Source organism: Coenobita brevimanus, chromosome 60 (assembly GCF_032717465.1).
Source record: "Coenobita brevimanus isolate Jiangsu-jjx chromosome 60, ASM3271746v2, whole genome shotgun sequence".
NCBI classification, from domain to species: Eukaryota; Metazoa; Arthropoda; class Malacostraca; order Decapoda; family Coenobitidae; genus Coenobita; species Coenobita brevimanus.
In genome coordinates this window covers 2833393-2854430 of record NC_137013.1, presented here as the reverse complement: position 1 = coordinate 2854430, position 21038 = coordinate 2833393, and the positions used below count along the sequence as shown (strand labels likewise).

The 21038-nt window shown below is 40.7% G+C and overlaps 2 protein-coding genes across 2 annotated transcripts in view; one reads left to right on the top strand and one right to left on the bottom strand.

Annotated features, from left to right (window-relative positions):
- Positions 1–9889: 9889 nt before the first annotated feature.
- LOC145403102 (uncharacterized) lies at positions 9890–17134 on the top strand. Its single transcript, XM_080274932.1, has 3 exons — positions 9890–9901; positions 12904–12981; positions 16784–17134. The coding sequence occupies exons 1-3, from the start codon at positions 9890–9892 to the stop codon at positions 17132–17134; spliced, it is 441 nt and encodes a 146-aa protein (XP_080131058.1).
- Positions 17135–19037: 1903 nt separating this feature from the next.
- Positions 19038–21038, bottom strand: part of LOC145403101 (uncharacterized) — a 49111-nt gene continuing 47110 nt past the window's right edge. Inside the window, exon 6 of the mRNA XM_080274931.1 lies at positions 19038–19129. Within this exon, the coding sequence (XP_080131057.1) occupies positions 19038–19129 (92 nt within the window). The remainder of the gene's footprint in view (positions 19130–21038) is intronic.

Here is a 21038-nt window from a genome sequence, read left to right as displayed (position 1 = left end):
AAGGGGGTAGAGGGAAATGCAGGGGGATACGGGCGAGGATTTGGATTACTATGATGATGATCTCCGGCCCGCAACCGCAAGCGTATGATGTGGACGCGCACTCATCCCATGTGTTTCCTGCAGGCCGTGTGCGTGTGTGTGGTGGTGGCTGCGGCTGCTGTGGCTGTTGTCTCTGCTGATCATCGACCTGTCTATGGCTACGCTGCTCCGGTCAGTTCACCACCTGCTGTCCCTGTGTTCTAGATGCTATAAGAAGTTTCGTAGCATATCTTCCACAGCAATTTATTATTTTTTACGCCTTATCATTCTCCCCTGTGTTATTTATGTAGTTTTGAGTTTGACATAGTTTACATAAATTACACAAAAGAGGATGCAGACGTGTAATATGCAGGATAAATCGTTAAATGGAGATGTTACGAAGTCTCCCCTGTCACTTAGAATATGACTCATTGTCTAGTGGGTGAAAGATCATTAAAAACTAATCTAAATTTTGAAAAGCTGGTCAGCAAACGTCTATGTCCTGTTCTGCTGACATCAAACGGGCAAATGTAATGTTAAATCTGTCTCAGTATCATATGTCAGTGCTGAATTTCTCTCTGAATAATTGAGTTTTTGATATACATATTTATAGAAAGTCTTTTAACAACTGAAACAAACTCTGTGTTCCAGGCTTTTCATACTTCATAACGTGAGTGGTTCCCTTCCCCTCACTGCAGTCTGGCTTCCTCACATTTCTCCTCGCATAATTCTCCCCTTTGATCCCTTTCCTTCTCCTTTCCTTTCCCTGTACCTTCCCATTCATATTTGTTCAAATTTTCTCTCCTTTCTGAGTGTTTTCTGATAATCTCACACACTTCCTGGATGATGCTGACGTGGACACTAATATAATGATCTTAACAACTTCATAAACAAACCTCTATACACAAGTAGGGACAAGAATTAGCTTTACAAAAGGCCACAGGTGAACACTTATAGTTATTTTAACAACATATAGAAAAGGTAGTTATTTTAAAAGATATGATAGTTTCGGCCACTTCAAAATAAAGTTTTTCCTTGCTTAGATGAGGATTTGTCTCTTCTCCCCTTGGGGCTAAGATACGAATAAATGTGTGTGTGTTTGGATGAGTAAATTGGGAGTGTGTCGTCCTGTCTCGGCTACCTCCCTTTCTCCGAGGGATGCAGCTTAGGTATATAGCTAGATAGATAGATAGATAATATGCTTACCTTAGACCAATTCTCAGTGTTATAATATCAGGACATAAGGCCACATGATATGCAAACATCACCTGAAGAATTAATATAAGAAAGACGTCAACCGCACTTTCCAGGACTCCTTTGAAGACTCTGGGTCGTCTGAGTCCTACGAGTCCAGCGAGGCCAAGTACGGCTTCAACTATGCCGTGAGGGACGACTTCGGCAACGACTTTGGTCATCAGGAGTCCCGTGACGGCGACCACACCCAGGGGTCGTACTACGTGCACCTGCCCGACGGTCGCCTGCAGAAGGTGACCTACTACGTGGACGGCGACTCCGGCTACGTAGCGGAAGTGAGCTACGAGGGCGAGGCGCGCTACCCAGACTCCTACGAATCCTACGAAGCCCCGTCCTTTGAGTCCGCGTCCTTTGAGTCCAGTGAAGGCCGCGGGTACTACGCGCCGCCCAGACGTGTGTATGGTTAAAGCTTCGACACTGTAGGACTCGGCGTGGTTTGGACATAGCTCCACTAACTCAATAAGTGTGAGTCTGTATGATCCATTGCTGCATATGGTTGACAGCTATTTATTACGTATATTTATTTACCAGAGTATTTGTATATCATGAACTTTGTATGTGAGTGTATGGAATAAACTTCACCGATTATTTCGAATTTTGACAACCTCTTCTAAATATAAAAACACACAAGAGAAAATATGAAGCACTGGTTGTAGTAATGATGACGAGCAAAACAGGAAGTGCAGAGTAGGCGCCAAATTTGACATTTATATAATTTATTTATGAGAAAGTCTACCCCAAGAAACACTGAAAAAAATAGTAATAGTAATAATAGTAACAATAATAATAATAATAATAATAATAATAATAATAATAATAATAGAAATAATAATAATAATAATAGCCTTCTGCACTTCTTGTTATTCTCTTCACAAAATTTTTCAAAGCTTTCTCCACATTAAAATCTGATGGGCCTTAAAACAGGATACATTCTTTCCGTCAACATTATTATCACAAATATTCTAATCTCTCTCTCTCTCTCTCTCTCTCTCTCTCTCTCTCTCTCTCTCTCTCTCTCTCTCTCTCTCTCTCTCTCTCTCTCTCTCTCTCTCTCTCAAATAAACAGAGTGTGAAGGATGGAGAGATTAAAAGATACGATCAGGGAAGCACTTATCACGCATGTGGCCAGGAAAATGAGGAAAATGAGTCATACATTCATAGTCAGTGCCCAGTCCTCAATTTCTCTTTAGCATTTTATAGGCCAACTCATAATCTCATCGGTCAGTGGCCATTACATTCACTCATTCACTTACCATATACGCCTTCCTTCTTTTTGGTCCGGCGTGCGTATGCCTACCCTCAATGGAGAGAGAGAGAGAGAGAGAGAGAGAGAGAGAGAGAGAGAGAGACGCACTCATTAATTTGACAAAAAAAATACACCTACACTCTGTTAAAACTATTAATATTAAGACCTGGCTTAGTTATTAGAATTTCTTGTTGTAAATGGCATTGATCTTGAAGTTGAAGACAATAATATTAGCCGATCTTCTAGCTGGAGACAAAGAGATCAACATAAGATCAGCTTAACTAATGAGCTGTACTTTTCTATCTAGACTTTTGGCTGTTCACCTAGATGGTAAGCGTCCTAAAGAAATGACAGATTTGACATTCAAGGAAATTATTTATCAGCTTTTAATTCTGGTTTCTTTTCTGATAAGCAAATGTCAGCTTTACCTACCTCAAAATGTTCGATTGGACCTTTAAAATGGCGTTTTCGAAATGTTCTCTGATACCACCACTGCAGACACAAGAAAAAGGTCAGAAGTTGTGTCCTCCAGCTGATTCTTAAAACGTACTTTTCTACTTTGCTTGCCGGCACCAGGTCGTTACTGAATACCTCCTGTGTTTTCTATGCTAGTTCTGGTCTCTCAACAGGACTAGGTATTAAGTTACTCATTTTTTACAATAAAGTTGGCATCCACACACACACACACACACACACACACACACACACACACACACACACACACACACACACACACACACACACACACACACACACACACACACAAAGAAATATCCATGGAATAGATGATGAAGAATTGATCCCTTACTTTACCGAAAGCCAACTTCAGCTCTCTCTCTCTCTCTCTCTCTCTCTCTCTCTCTCTCTCTCTCTCTCTCTCTCTCTCTCTCTCTCTCTCTCTCTCTCTCTCTCGAATTATGTAGCTATAGTCCCAAGCCAGAGATTATAATATTAAAAAGATTACAACCTTAATTTCAGCAGAGGAAGAGAACTGTTTTGCTTTTTAGAAATTGGTCAGATTTATCGCATCATGAACTTTAAAAAATACGATAAAAATAACAAATAATCTGTTGTTACGTTTGAGGAATTTCATTTTCCATTTTTCCCTTTGTCTTCAGATCTCACCAAAATGACGACACTGTACCTCTCCACATTTACAGCATTTGTTATTTTATTTGGGGCGCCTACCATCCACTCACTCGATGCAGCACTGCCTTCGGGTGACTACAGTGAGTGAAAAGCCAAATGATTCTTGGATGGATAGTAAATATAGCCAAAGACGCCTTGTGGTTTGGTGGATTAGGGCGCTCCAACGGGATTAAGAATGTAAGGGTTTATATCCGAGAGATGGCTGGGGTGTATTTTTCACAGAGTACCACTTAGTGAGGCTGGTCACCCTAGCCTTAAATATCAGGACTAAGTAGCCTACCTCCGGGCTCCTACGCTTATGAGGCGGGAAAATGAAAATAAAAAAAAAAAGATTGGGCTATAGATTAAATGATTCTCTTGTTGTTCATGACTGTCTTCCAGGTGTATATGATGCCTACCTATAATGACAAAGAGCCCAAAAAACAAAGTGCTAAGAATTAGGTTTTGGGGATAGAGCCAGGATTCCGGGGGCTCCAGTAACGTGTGAGTGAGTGTCTGCCCCTTTTCACCATGCACGCTGCTCATAGTTCTCCCACCTTCGTACATGTTTTTTTTTGTGTGTGTTTTTTTTTTAATGCAAAGTCACGCTGTCCTGTAAAAAAAAAAAAGAAAAAAAAAGTCATTATAGGAAAAGAAGAATGAATGATGATGATGGTAGTGATGATGATGATGATGATGATGATGATGATAATGGTGATGATAATAAAAGGCATGATGGGAAAAGATGTATGAATGATGATGATGATGGTAATGAGAGTCTGCATTTTAATCTCTTCACTCCGAGGACATCCTTTGTATTTTAGTTTTGCCAGCATCAAGCAGTTACATTCAACTTAAGAGGGACGACGATCAAGGGTTATTCTTATCTGTCAGCCACCACTGCACAAAAAGGGGGGCCTCCTAAGTAAATAGTTTGATGTTCATTATTAGGCCACAAAGGAAAAGATGTCCACGACCTGAGGGAGTTCTAAGCCAAACCTCCAGCGTAAGAGCATATAATTATCGTGGAATAAATCTGGTGAGTGTTGTGGGCTAAAACATGTGGACAAATAGTGACAGGAAAGGTAATATGGGTGTCAAAAATATGAAAGATGAACAGGGTGGTATTGGGAGTGGTAGGGGGTGTGTCAATCAAATATTTGCAGTAAGGGAGACAGTGGAGAATGTATGTGGGAAAGTCTGCAATTTATTTATGACATCAATGAACCTGGAAAAGTTGTGGGGCAGAGTAATATAGGAGGAATTGATTAATACTGGTTAATGCAGTACAGAATATTAATGATAGTAGTAAACTTTGTATGTGTGTAAGCTCAGAATCAGTGTTGGAGCCAAACAAGAGTCCATGATGTCCCTTTGATTGTTCAGTTTACCTATATTTGGATGGTATAATGAGGCAGGTTAAATAAAAAGGAATGCAGAGACGGGGGGTGAGCCTGGTAATGAAAGATGATGTGTGAATTATTTCAGATTTAATGTGTAGATGATGCTGTGTTCCTTGCTAGTAATCAACAGGAGCTTTACCGACTGGTGCAGAGTTTTATCAGTATCTCTAAATGATGAGGATTGAAAGTTAATGGAGATAAAAGTGAAAGTTATGGTTGTTGAGAGAGAAAGTGGTTTATATTATGCTTTTGCGGTGGATGGCGAGAGACGGCAAGCGATAAAGAAGTTAAAATACCAATATGCACTGACAGAAAAGACAGGGAAGTGTGTGAACGAAGGGGAGAGTGGTTTTTAGATTATGCAGTCACATGAAAATAAAGGATGCGAGGAGGAAGGTGAAAATGGTACGCACGAGTGAGCCTGACGGGAGATGGAAGCGTCAAAAACCAAAATGAAGGTGGATGTATTTTGCAGGTAGGTGTGTAAATAAACAAAATATTGAACTTTAGGAAGCAAATGAACTGAAGAATAGCAGAAATAAGTGAACTAAGTTTGTACATAGATATACGTTACAGTACAAGGGCTGCACCTCTTGTCTAACTTAGCGGTCTACCGAATGGCTTTATCTTATAAGTCTTATGAAGCCCAGGTTTGTGTGGATCGTCTTAGCCTGAGAAATGGAGCCAAGAATTTCGAACGGTGAGTGAATGGACGCGTGGCCCGTTTCGCTGGGCGCTTTGCATGTCTGTTTTTAAAATGTTATACTTTCCTCTTTCTTTTCTGTGCCCTTCCCACTCCATGTATTAGTGAGAAAGGAAGCTATGATAGATATAGATAAAGAAGGAGGGAGATAGATGGTTGAATGGTTGGATAAATGAGTAAATAGACGAGTGGATAGAAAGACAGACTTAGAAATAGATAATAAAATGATAAACAGATTGACAGACAGACAGAAAGATATAGACTGATAAAGACATATATATCGACAGATGGACAGATAGACACAATTAACACCTTGCACCGCACTCCACAGCCAAGGTAATTACCAAGGTCGAGGCCAGACTAATCACAGTGAAAAATTATACAGACAGACAATGATTAACACAGTCCCTCCATCAGCCTGACACTGTTTACACGTATAGAAAACGGAGTGCAAGGTCAGTAGGGCCAGTTTTTGTCGAGTCCAAAATGCTTTTATAGAGGTAAGTCAGCTCGTCGTGATCTCTCCTGACCTCCCCCACACTATACCACGCCCTCACCCTCACTCTCCCACCCCACACGCACCCACACCCACCCACATCTACCTACACACTCCTATCCAACCCCACCCTGCATTCACCCACCCCCAGCTCGCCACCACACTCTGCCCCCCACACCCTGTTGTCACTCCCCATCTCTCACCCACACCCACATCAACACCCAGTCTCGCCACTCCCCCTTCCTTCCCTCACCCACACCCCCCTACACCCACACTCACTCGCCCCCGGCCATACCCGAACTGGGACGAACACTTTTTTATTAGCCCCGTTGAGTGTAGCAGCTGGTGTGTGTGTGTGTGTGTGTGTGTGTGTGTGTGTGTGTGTGTGTGTGTGTGTGTGTGTGTGTGTGTGTGAGAGAGAGAGAGAGAGAGAGAGAGAGATCATGAACCAGCTTACCTACAATATAGGTGAGAGGAAATACCAGCCAGTCACTCTATAAACAATACTCCACGTCTCTTCATCCTCTCATTACCACCACAACAGTCGACCCAGTAATTGATTCCTAACCCTTTCACCCCAAATACATCTCCATTCATTTATTCATTTATATATTTATTGCCACGAACTAGTGATAAAACTCAGGAAAAAGCCAAGTCCTAAAGAGTTACTAAAGACAGCATTAATTCAACCCAGCAAAAATAGAGACAGACTGACAAATAAGGAAGTGAAGGAGCATTGTGGTGTGGATGTGGATGTGATAGGAAGCGTTAGGAGAAACACACTGAGGTGGTTTGGCCATGCTGAGAGAATGGAGAGTGAGAGACTGACGAGGAGAGTGTGAGTGAGGTGGAGGGGGGAAGAAAGAGGGGGAGACAAAGTATGAGACTGAGGGATGGAATGAAGATGTATATGAGGGAGGGGGGTGTGAGCTGGGAGCAGGGCAGTGAAATGGCGGGGGACAGGGCGACAGGGAGGTGATTTGTTTGTGGCCACCCCTTACGGTTTTAAGGCGTCTGGCAATAGATAGATAGAAAAATAAAACAAAAAACGACGGCATCGTAGTGAAAGGACTGAAGAATAAGGGGCCATGGTTCCTTTAGCGATTGAACTGTATATCATTAAATTGTAACGACGTGAACGTATTCTGGATTTGCACCCTTAACCCATTGCACCCAGTGACGTGTGTGTGTGTGTGTGTGTGTGTGTGTGTGTGTGTGTGTGTGTGTGTGTGTGTGTGTGTGTGTGTGTGTGTGTGTGTGTGTTCTTGTTTCCACCTGACGATATAGCTTTCACTTTTTTTCTCTTTTTACGGCCACACTTCCTTTCTGAAATTAATACAGTCCCCTGAAAGGCCACTCCAAGAATGAATAAAAAAAAAATAGTCTCTCTCTCTCTCTCTCTCTCTCTCTCTCTCTCTCTCTCTAGTTCCCAAGACTTCCACTCCAATATTCACAGATTCACGCGAACATAATTCCTTCCTCTCTCTAAACGTTTTCTGTTCATCTAAGGGAAGACTCTTCTAAATATAACAGTTAGATTATGTTCTCCATCAACCCTTTTACTACTTAATATCTCCACGAAGTTAAATATAATCGTTCTGAGGGAATAAGAGTAAAATAAAAAAGAAAATATCACCATACAGGAGTTGATCCCCCTACCAGAATGTGTGTTACTTCATATGTGTTATTTCCAGACGGTTTTATGCTGCTAAGGAGGAGTTTATAGCCGTGGATGGGTTGATTAGAGGAACACCTAACCCCCCAGCTCAAAAAATCTCCCAAAAACTGAATGAAATGATCTGTATATAGGGAGAATAGGCCCACTAAAAGACATCGTGATATTGAAAGGGTTACTCTATCTATCTATTGCCAGACGCATTAATCCCGTGATGGGTGGCCACAAACAAATCGCCTCCATGTCACCCTGTCCTCCGATATTTCATTGCCCTGCTCCCAGCTCACACCCTCCTCTCTCTTGAAAGGGTTAATGATAATGGATATTTGTTAGATAGCGCAATGTTAATAGAGAAGGGTAAAGTTTATAATTAACACCTTTACTAAGACATTTCCCATTTGGTTGTTATACAGACGATTATATTCAGTTTAGAGACTTATCAGACCAAAGGGCTCAGATGCAGCCTTACTCAGCCCTTACAGAGTTGCGAAAGATCGTACAGTGTTAGCAAAATAAAGAGAAAGAAATTTGTCGTTGTAGAAAGTGAGTTAACGTCTGATTATTTTCTTGCTCTCTCTCTCTCTAGACGACTTATTTAGCTTAGGATATAGATTTCAAGCAGGAGGTATTGGAAACAGCCTTCACTAATTCCATCACCACCAGACGGCTGTACATTGCTGAGTAAATACGTTCCCCCCCTAACCGATGGAGCAAGAGGTTGACTGACTGGACACCAAGAGACTGTAAGCGTAGCAGAAAAAGGCCAGGCAGGCTGTGAAGAGATGAGATAGAGAATTTTACAGGGAAAACGTGGCAAAGATTGGCTCAGTCAAGGAATTCGTGGAGGCAGTGGACTTGTAATGGCTGATGATGATGATGATGATGATGACGATGATGATTTACGAAGGTTACCCTTAACCCCTCTGCCACAAGGACCGGTTTTCCATTTTATTCTTGTTACCTGCTGACGATTTCATTTGCCTAGGGATGGACTTTCGATCTGGAGGAGTTAGATGCAGTTCTCAGCGAGCACATACCTCCACCAACACCTAAACCAAACAGCTCAGACCACTACCCAAATTTAATCAGCTATTCCTTGGCCGATGTCCTACATATCCACAAAATCTCACTGAAATCCATAAACAACTTTCTGAGATATCATGTGAATAAATAAACAAAAACAAAAAAAAAAGTCCTGAACCGGGGCTCGAATTCATATCACCATCAAAATTTAATCGTCTTCTTTGGCCCATGACCTACATACTCGTATTCACAAAATATAATAGCAATCCATATACATCTTTTTGAGATATTTGGTGGTCAAATAAACAGGGGTGAACACATAACCTCTCCAAACTTCGTTTCTGTACGTAATGAAGCCTCTCACTACCAGATATCTTTATTAAGTTAACTAACATTGTCTGGCAGCAGCAAGAACGAAGTAAAAAATAAAAAAAAAACACGTTCCCGGGGTGAAAGGTTATACTGATATTTACATTTTTATCTGTGATCGTTATTTCCGCCCTTAAGTGGCTATCCTTCTGTTCGTTCACCACTATAATTATAATTATTTCTAATTTACATAAGAAAGGTCCACTAGTAAACAAACAGACAGAAACATTCCACATTTTTTTTTTTTAACTCCCGGAGATTTTATTTTTCTTTTCTTTTCAATCTATTACCTCAAAAATTCCACTGCGACTATTAATAAATTCAACTCACGGGTATAACAGCTCAAATAATATCATGCAGTCTATTGGTATGGTCTTGTTTTTTTCCCCGTCAGTAAGCCACGAACATTCCGGCTTACATTCAAGGTGGGTGGACGCCTAAATCTTTCCCGCCCTTAATGTATTTTTGTGCAATAACCGACCCCGTGACGTCACGCCCGCCCACCTATATATAGCAAGGCACACCTGCTGGGTACTTCAGTGGGAGAGGCAGACCCGTCCAATCAACGCTAGACATGAACTCAAAGGTACGTAGCGATGCGAGGTGGAGGTCAAAAAATAACCCTTCCCCAAATCTTAAGCCAGTTGTAGATCTCCGCCTGAATGACTCGAGCCGCTGATGAGCATTAGGCCTACTCTGTTTTAGCTGTTGTTTAGCTCTGTTTAGCTGTTTGTTAGCTTTATACCACACTTTCAGCACTAAAACGTTTTACCCTGTGGGATCAGGCGACATGTATTATAGTTTCTTTCTAATTCCAAATAATTCTATTCAACGTAGTACAGCCCCGCCCCGCCAATATAAAAATGTTAATTACGATTCCACCAAAGCCCTCCAGTTCCCAAGTCCCCCCTGGCCTGTACACAGTCGCGTGGAGATAGAAATTATACATCGAAAAAGAAAAAGACGCTGAAGTAATAACCTGTAATAAAATAAACGCTCGACGATATATTTACCAAGATTACGGTACATAAATATATCCAAAACAGCCACATCAGCATGAACTAAGCTTTCACGTTACCACAGCGTATTGCTAGACAGGCCAGTGAAAAAAACACATATGAAGATTTCTGTATTAACTTTAAAATACTGTCCTTATGTGCAAGTCTTCCTATCTATCTATTGCCAGACGCTTCAATCCCGTTCGGGGTGGCCACAAACAAATCGCCTCCACGTGGCCCTGTCCCCCGCCATTTCACTGCCCCGCTCCCAATTCACATCCTCGTCTCTCATATACCTCTCCACCCCATCCCTCCATCTCATCCTCGGCCTCCCCCTCCCTCTTCCCCCCTCCATCTCACTCACACACTCTCCTTGTCAGTCTTTCACCCTCCATCCTCTCCACATGGCCAAACCACCTCAGTGTGTTCCTCATAACGCTTCCTATCACATCCACATCCACACCACAACGCTCCTTTATATCCTTATTGGTCAGCCTGTCTCTCCATGTGACTCCACAGGCTCCTCTTAAATAACTCATTTCCATTGCTCTCACTCTTGTGTCCTTCCAGCAACGTCCAAGCTTCACTTCCATACGTTAGAGCTGGTATCACAATACTGTCATGTAGGTTCCATCGAGGCATTTTTTAAATATTTGATGTCACTTCTGTCGCTGAGAGAACTTAAAACAAACAAGGCATCACACATGGCCCTAGGTTCTTTTTCTTCTAATATTACAAATTTATCAACCACATCAGAAGCTAATGATTTTCGATAACGTCAAAACAAAGCATTTTTAGCACCAGTTCATTTTGCTGCTCCTCAAATAAACTTATATCCTCTTACCACAAGACTTCTGCGAAAAGGCTAGTGGGAATATCGACCATTTTAGCAGATAATACCAGTGGATAATATATGATTTAAACCCAGATCCTTAGTTCAAATGGCAGTGTGTTTTGTACCTAATGACTCGGCTGATTTCCAGTTTACTGTTAACTCTGACTCAGCAACTTAATTTTGTGAGATTGACATTTTAGACGCTCAGCCCTACATCTTATCCTGTTCCCCACTGATTGTTATTCATTTGACCTGGACTAAAATGAGTGAAATATGAGTATGGTAATGTAAGTACTCATTCCACAGTCTTTTCTTTTTAATCTTGTTGCGCACTTTTGTCACTTAACCTTCCCTGACCACAGAGTCCACGCTAATCTGCCAGTTTACTTTATTATGGGAGAGCAAATTTTTTTCTTAAAGTAATTTATGTATGGTGTATTTCATCGTTACTTATTTCCAAAGAAGATTACGGAAGTCAGAGTGTCATGGAGATCTTGAGATAAAGAATTTGAAAGCTTTCATTTTCCTCTTCTTCTTCTTTCTTCTTCTTCCTCTTCTTCTTCTTCTTCTTCCTCCTCCTCCTCCTCCTCCTCCTCCTCCTCCTCCTCCTCCTCCTCTTCTTCTTCTTCTTCTTCTTCTTCTTTTTTTCTTCTTTCTTCTTCTTCCTCTTCTTCTTCTTCGTCTCTTCTTTTCTTCTTCTTCTTCTGCATCTTTTTTCTTCTGCTTCTTCTTCTTCTTCCTTTTCCTCCTCCTCTTCTTTCTTTCTTTCTTTCGTTCGTTCTTTCTTTTGAAACCGAAACAAAGCAATGGAATGAAAACCAAAACAAGAAAATGTTGCTTGTGATGCCATAACCACTTACTGACACCTGGGTCACTTAATTTTATCCTACCACAAATCGACTTCATTCTGATCAGACAAACACCCTGGCCCAGCTCTGAAAGGGCCAGTGACGTGCTATTTATTTATTTATTTATTTACTTATTTACCGTATGTAATATTCCGCAGACTGTCCGTAGTAACACATATATACCTATTAAGAAGTTATAATTCCGTCCTTCGATTTCACTGTTTACGATAGAAAGTAGTAACAATAAGGTTAATAATGAAGAATAATAGTAAATACGGAGGCCAATGATGGGATGGAGTGGAGAGGTATATGAGAGAGGAGGGTTTGAGCTGGGAGCAAGGCAGTGAAATGGTGGGGGACAGGGTAACATGGAGGCGATTTGTTTGTGGCCACTCCTTACGGGATAAACGTCTGGCAACTGAGATGATAAAGAAGATTTCCCAACCTCTTAAACGTACATGTCAAGTAAAAAATAAGTTCACAAATACTCTAAAATCCAAAAGTTAAAATAGTACTGACACTTCTAAATACCCAGTATATTATCTTTCTTATTATTATTATTATTGTTATTATTATTATTATTATTATTATTTTTATTATTATTATTATTATTATTACTATTATTATTATTATTTTGCGGTCACATGTTGCACCTTTTTTTGTCTTCCTTGTATGACCGCGTCCAATAAGTATGATGTGAACCTTAGAAAATAATACATAATGAAAAACCGGCCTAGCAAACTTGATTTACATACCACAAACGAACTCAATATTTACATCAATGTCTATCAGTTTTCCTGTCTGTCTGTCTGTCTTCGTGTCTGGCTATCTATCTATCTATCTATCTATCTATGTGTTAATCTCATCGTGTGAATACTTACATATATTTCTCCACGTGTGTACCCAGGCTGTGTACGTGTGTGTGGTGCTGGCTGTAGCGGCTGTGTATGCTGATCATCGCCCTGTCTACTCCTATGGCCCACCGGTCAGTGCTACACCCTCCACCACTACACCCTCCACCACACCCTCCACCACTACACCCTCCACCACTACACCCTCCACCACTACACCCTCCACCACTACACCCTCCACCACTACACCCTCCACCACTACACCCTCCACCACTACACCCTCCACCACCACACCCTCCACCACTACACCCTCCACCACTACACCCTCCACCACTACACCCTCCACCACTACACTCTCCATCACTACACCCTCCACCACTACACCCTCCACCATAACCCAGCCCAGATCTGCCATTTTTCCATCATGAATACTAGACTAACATAAGATCAACCCTTGAATATGATGCTAGTCATGAAGAAGTGATGTGGAATGATCTGGAGAAGCAACGTTATCTTATTCTGTCAGTAAGCAAACGGAAAATAAACTGCAGAATAAAAAAAGAAAGAAAGAAAGAAAGTTAGCCATAGATGAACTGTGCAACCAACAATTTACCCAAAACAGAAAAGTTACTTAAGAAAAGTTAGATTAGTTTCAATCGTAACAGAACGATAGAGATTAGGAAAGTAAGATTAAGTTTTCCCACAACGAATTATACTGTGTAACTTGAAATAATATAACTCATATATACAAAATAATTACCCTTTTCAGACAAATTTGATCAGTTTTACCCACAACAGAACACAACATAAATACTAACCTTAAAATATCGCTTCGGAAATTTACTCAAAAAAGGAAATTTACAGCTCAGAAAATTAATATAAGTGTTACCGCGACACAATTTTTCACTCCAAACTAATGTGTTTTGATATCATAGTTTTAGAAATGGTTTGTATGGAAGAATTTTACCTATACTGTATGGATTTTGGGATGACACAACGCTTGACATGGACCGTATTTAGGTATATGGGTATTACGAGTCAAATTTAGATCAGAAATTCACCACAGTAAAAGTTATATAGCTTAGTAGATTGACTCCATCTGGCAGGTGTATGTGAAATGCGTACAGGGAGAGAGTTACAGCAATAAATGAATAATACGAGTAATGCGCTGCTGTTATGCTTGTCAGGTGGACCCAGGATTCCCAGGACTTGCATGATGTCGGGATGTCTCTTCTACCCTCTTAAAAAACAAAAACAACAAAAAAAAAAAAAGAAAGAAATGTTGGCTATGGTGGTAGTATGACAATAATGACACTCTCTGTTTAAGGTGTTAATTCACTAAATGCTGGTGGCTGAAGAAGGCCTATCAGAGATCCTATATCATTTGTAGACTAATAAAACTGGTGGTAATGATACGAAGAATAATGTGTGCAGCAATAATGATAATAATAGCCTAATAAGATAAACAGGAACACTTTAAACCTGAAGACTTAATTTTCATTTTATTTTTGATGCTGTACCACAATTTTCTTCACTGTAGGAGAATCTCGGTGTAGTGAAGGGAGTTAACGAATGCTTTTCCAAACTCTACCCCTCGATATTTTTTTACTTTGCTGATATAAAGTGCCTTGAAATATAACGGGCAGATGCTGTGTACTATAGGGGTTTCAGATGGCTGCGTTTAATCCCTCCAGTCCGAGCATTCTCACCCAAACTGAGAAAAAAGAATCTGAATTAAGAATGATAAAAGCAATGACATCCTTGGTCTGATGAAGGTAACAAAGTAGCGGATGATGACTGGAATACTAGTCTGTAACTGTGTAATAAGCTATCCGAACTTGGCTCCAACTATACTCTTTTTACTTTAACTCGGCCTAAAATGGATGTCTCTCCATCTTTGAAACTGAATTATAACAGGAGATTAACATTTGTATATGATGCCAATCAGGAAGAGGCGCAATGAAAGTGATGTAGAGCTGTAGTACTTTTTCGGACACTGAGCTACGTGGAATAAGCTGCCAGTGGACGAAAATGTGGACCAAGTTAGGGTGAAATGGGTACTGCTATAGTGATACAATGAATAATAATATGTTGTAGGCAACTTATTACGGCAGACACACACAAGCTTTCCTTATACAGACAGAGTATGTAGGCAAAATTTCACACTTGCTTCTTTCTGAGGCTTTTATGCAGATCTGGAAATGCTATTCTAACAGGATGGGTTGATGTTGCCTTCATTATTTTTTGCTACATGCAGGGGCTTTATCGAAACTGAATAAAATCACCTAGCAGCATCAAAAATATCAAAAATAAATAAATGAATATACAGACATATAAATAAAAGGTACAGGAGGCGGTAAGAATGCAAGGGATCTTCAGCCAAAATATTAACAACCATAATAATAATAATAATAATAATAACAATAAATAATGATAATAATAATAATAATAATAAACTGATCGAACGCAAGGCTAGATGATGTTTATTTAATTGGTTCAAGCAATAATAACAGCATATGCAAATGAAATTACCATCCACCATATGACTGTAAGCACACACACACACTCACACACACACACACACACACACACACACATTAATCTATGGACTGTAACCGGCAGACAGACAGACAGTAACGGGGGAGGGGGAGAGAGACAGACAGACAGACAGAGACAGAGAACATAATCTACAGACTCTAACCGGGAGACAGACAGACAACACCAGAGAGGGAGAGAATTACTGACCTCTGTACGAACCTTCCATAACTTTAATATGTTTTACATACACGATAATATCACTAAAATCTGAAACCTCCAATTTTTATAACGATATTAGCCAGCCGTATCCTTAAATAAATCGGTGAGGAAGAGGTGTCAGGGACCCTTTATACCCTCCGAGAGTACGAACCCATGTCTTCATCATTTCCAAGTTTCATTCCCTTCAATCCGATGGCGTAGTTCTTGCTATTTCCAGATTATTCACTCACTTTTGAAGATAATTTTTGGACTTGAGGGCTAGGTACAGTATGGCTTTCTTTATGCCCCACAGTGCGAGAAATCTATCCTAAGGTGTATAAAATCGTCTGAAGGAAGCGAGAACTTGGAATGAAGGGGTTGCTATAACTTGCGCCAGTTTCCTGTTCTGAACCTTGTCCCATGTTTTTGTGTCGTTCACCCCCTGTCTATCATGGCACCCTATTTACTTTATTATTGCTATCTCCAGACGATTTTGCACAGGTCGAGACATTTTTCGTTCGAGCGGGGTTGGATATAGCATCTTTAACTCCTTCACTACGAGAGGTCCTTTAACTCTTATTAACCGTCTGCGGATGGTAAAAATGTAATGAATAATATGTAAGGCTAATGATACTGTTTATCTTTTAGGTAGGACTTATTTTTCTTTCCATCATTTTATTCCAGCTTTTGCCTCACATTTAAGCTGTTTCATATCAGTAGTCAGTTGTTCACCTTTCCCTTCTTTCATGTCCAGACCTTTGCCTCCTTCCCTTGACTTACATTTTCTCTCCCTCTGCTTCCTCCACCTTTCCTGCACCACTGACCTGTTTCACTGGCCTTTCCCTCCGTCCCCTTCCCTCCCTTCCTCTTCCCGGCTCTCTCCATACCACCCTTCCCTTCCCTTACCACCACCTTTCTCTCCCCTCCTCTCCCTTTCTCACAAGTCTCCTCCCCTTCCCTCCCTTCCCTCTACCCTCCTCATCCGCTTGGGATTTCCTTTCTGACCTTCAATTCATATGGCCGCCTGAAAAGTGTATAGAGTCAGTTGGCTGAAACTTCGCACGTTCGTGTGTGTGTGTGTGTGTACTTTGCTTCACGGTCAGCCTATAAGCTTTTTCTATGAATCTGGACACTATTTGTATTGAATTATAAGAGATTTTGGGTGAGGTTCTTTTAATATCACGAGACTGCACTTTCCAGGACTCCTTTGAAGACTCTGAGTCATATGAGTCCTACGAGTCCAGCGAGGCCAAGTACGGCTTCAACTATGCCGTGAGGGACGACTACGGCAACGACTTCGGTCACCAGGAGTCCCGTGACGGCGACCACACCCAGGGGTCGTACTACGTGCACCTGCCCGACGGTCGCCTGCAGAAGGTGACCTACTACGTGGACGGCGACTCCGGCTACGTAGCGGAAGTGAGCTACGAGGGCGAGGCGCGCTACCCAGACTCCTACGAATCCTACGAAGCCCCGTCCTTTGAGTCCGTGTCCTTTGAGTCCAGTGAAGGCCGTGGGTACTACGCGCCACCCAGACGTGTGTATGGTTAGGCCAGTGGACACCTGTGATTGTGGACTGCCAGGTGTAAATCTCGTCACATACAGGTCGCAGTTGTATTCTCGCTTATGTAGGAGACTTCGTAACACTTCATGCTAAGCGATTTACTCTGCAGACAGCACCTAAACATTGTGCTGTATGTTAACTGCATCTTCTTAATAACAAAGTAACATCGTCAGTAGCATCCAGGAAAGTATTAAAGGGTAAAATATAAGATAAACCACTGATGAAGAGGTGATACGAAGCTTCCGAAGTCAGAATACCGCTCATAGTCTAACGCAAATTGTACGGTCATTTAGTTCCGGGTAAAAGATTGAATAAGTGCATCCTATTTCACCTGACCACTTTCTCCGCATATCATGTCTGGCATTGAGAAACGTAATGCCCTGAAAGTGGAATAATTAGAAGTGATGTTTTTCATACAACTTTTACCCCACCCTACACAATTGGACAGTTTGCCTTATAGTGTGTCTGATTCCAACCTTTTTTTTTTTTTTTTTTTTTTTTTTTTTTTTTTTTTTTTTTTTTTTTTTTTTTGCCTATCGACCATTGGGGCCAAAGCCCCTGGTCATTAAGGCCGTATATATATACAAGTACGTACATATAAACATATATACATATATATATATATATATATACAAACATATATATACATACATACACACACACACACACTTCCATGCATATATACAGACACTCATGCACACGTACATATATATAAATTTTTATTTTATTTTTTATTTTTATTTTTATTTTTTTTATATTTTTTGACCTTACATTACTCATAAACATAAATACCTCATCTAAAGACCCTAAAACTAATCACCTAACAGACAAATCGCTAACCTATACTAAATCCTACAGAGACAAATAGCCAGACCTACACTAATGGAAAAAATACCTCGACTAACAGAACACCATCTACTGCAGATATGTAATGCCTTTCTACGTTACATACCTGCACTCATCACCTGGTGACTGTCAGTCGAGGCACAACCTAATATAGGGGACATCAATATATGAAAGGGAACCAGACGAGCCAGGAACATTTGTGTGTGTGTGCCGAGGCCCTAAATATGGATAACCCTGAGGAGGTGAATGTGTCTCTTCATTGCTTTATATATTTATTTAAGCTGAGTATTTATTGATATGACCAAAGTGTACCAAAATGTGTAATAAACATCTATAAGTCTCTAGAGTATCAGTAACCCATTATATTACGAATGAACAAGAAATCAAAAGGCAAGTAGAACACACATATCCATATTTTACCTTTGCGACTCTAAGCATTTCATACTTCATGGTGAATTTCAAAATACCAGTTTGTATTTTCATTAACCCACTATGCTACTGAATGATGGACCAACTGAAAGGCATGAAGAACACAAAATATCATCCACCAAACACTTCGTATATTATCATGCATTTTAAGATATCACATTGCCCTAACATTTTGACGTACAGTATAGGTTAATTATCAAGATCCTCCGTTTATTATACCAGCAACAGTGTAAACAAAACCGACAGAAGGGAGAGGGAACATAACATCCTTATCTGATGACAGGAAATTCGCCCTTGTTGCCTGAGGACGTATTTTGCCTGTTATTCACTTCGGGTTTGGAGACAGCCCTCGGGGTGAAAAGTTTAGGATTTCGCTTTGTGTCAGATGGAGCAAATTTTTGGAGTTAAATACAGTGATATGTGGAGAGGAAACCACAGCACATTGCAGTCCAGTGAGCGGCAAATCTAACACAATCCCTCGGTTCAAGATCTGTGTGTATTGTGCTAGCGTGGGAGAAAGAAATAAGGGGTAGTATTAGAAAATTTTTAAATACCACACACACACACACACACACAAAGACGCTTCGAAACCCTATCGGGCCGCTCAGATCTTGGTCAAATGAGCTGTTTCTGGATAACAGTTCGCTTTGCTCGAGACCAACGATTTATGCTTCGACGCAGGAACAACTGCTTGGCGACCCGATAGTCTGCACATGCATACACTGGGAATTAGACGTGTTTCCGGTTCTGGGTAAACATGGCAAGTGCATTCTGCCACGTACTTAGAAGCTTACGGTATATGCATCTTTTAATTTAATTGATCAGTTGCACTGATTAAGACGTGATAACTTAAAATTCTTTGCGGCTGGAGGGAAGCTGCCGCCATATTGGCGATGTCAGTATTCATACTGCAGGCGACGCTCCAATCCATCACACAAGACTTTACCAGTAACAGCGATAATAGTTGTCAAGATATTAACCAACATGGCCACCGTAGATTCAAGTTACCCCCTTCAGGTATGTTGTGTAGGAATGTTTTTCATGGTGTAAATGAGTGATACCTGTTTGGTATATAAACTGCAATGAAATCGACTAGAAGTAACTTACAGCTACACCAATCCCGAGCGGTGCTTGCATCTCCTAAGGTGAAAGGTGTTTAATGTATGGCGGTGCAATATCAGTTGTATCAATAGTTTTCTGAAAGAACAGTTTCAGTGAGTGTAGGATATAGAAGTACCTTCAGGAGGATGCGACGAAATACCGAATCGGCGGTAGTTTACCGAATCGGCACTTTTGATTGGTAAACATTATAAATTTTATCACCATATAGGTTCATACACACCTAATTATCCGAAATCCGGTCAATTTTTTGTGTTAATTTGTTAATAGGTTCAGAGCGAAAACAAGCTAAAGTTGGCGGAAGTGTTTCTCCATTACTTCAACAACTTGCCTTGGCAGACTTCTACTTTGTATAAATATTAATTTAAAATGCAGTTACATTTATTTGCACTGTAAATCAGTATTTGTGCAAAACAGAAGTCTGCAAAGTCGCTTTGGCGATTTAGAAATACTCGCTAACTTTAGCACGTTTTCGGTCAGAATCCTAATTTTCTATTGATGGCTAAATTAAGCACAATTTTTTGACCGGATTTCAGATAATTAGGTGTGTATGAGCCTATATGGTGAAGAAAATTATATATTCACAACAGTAAAGACTGCATTCCAGCACTGGGAACTTCCGACGAGCAGCCAGCCACCACTGCTTTCGTTATTGTTATTGGCTGGTACACAGAGGAATAATTTCCCTGGTGTGCTTTTGTCTGTGCTCTTACACATTGGAACGAAACACTAGCAATTATTCCTCTTGCCACTGGGCATTCTTGGAGGTCAGAAATAAGCACAGTGTATGCACGCTAGACGTAAACGAAGTCAACTATTTTGGACTATGTTGCCTCAGTGTGAGTAATGACGTCACGACCAGAGGCCGTTTGAGTCACGTGATTTTTCAGTTACCTTATAATTTTTTCATGTCTGCAGTTTTTTTTTTTTTTTATGGTTGGCATAGAAATTTTCTGTGTACTTTTTACCCATACAAATATCTATAAAAAATTTTGACCTGAAACTCCTTTTAGAACATTTCATTCAATATAAAATTGTATCTCGCCCGTGACTCAGTTGCAACCATCCTGCCAAATTTCATCGAACTCCTTCTCCAGTTTCGGCTGCGCTGAACACACACACACACACACACACACACGCACACGCACGCACGCACGCACGCGCACGCGCGCGCGGATTTGAGAGAGAGAGAGAGAGAGAGTTCGGCACGCTTGCCTCTTTCACTGTTCGTTCTGTCAGTGGTGATGAATTTGTTGCATGTTTCATTTTTTAGCCCTGTTTGACTCATCCTACCTCCGTAAATCTGTTTGTCTGCAAATTCACCTAACGTGTTGCCTTTGGATTCCCAGTTGACCCTTCCATGAATGCTATACAGCCATCTCAACTTTATTTTATTTTATTTTTTTTTTTAGTCTCCTGCATCTTTTAATGGTTATCTTCATCAGGTTATATGAGCACGCACTGGAAATGAATTCAGTGTGTCTTATACAGTTCGTG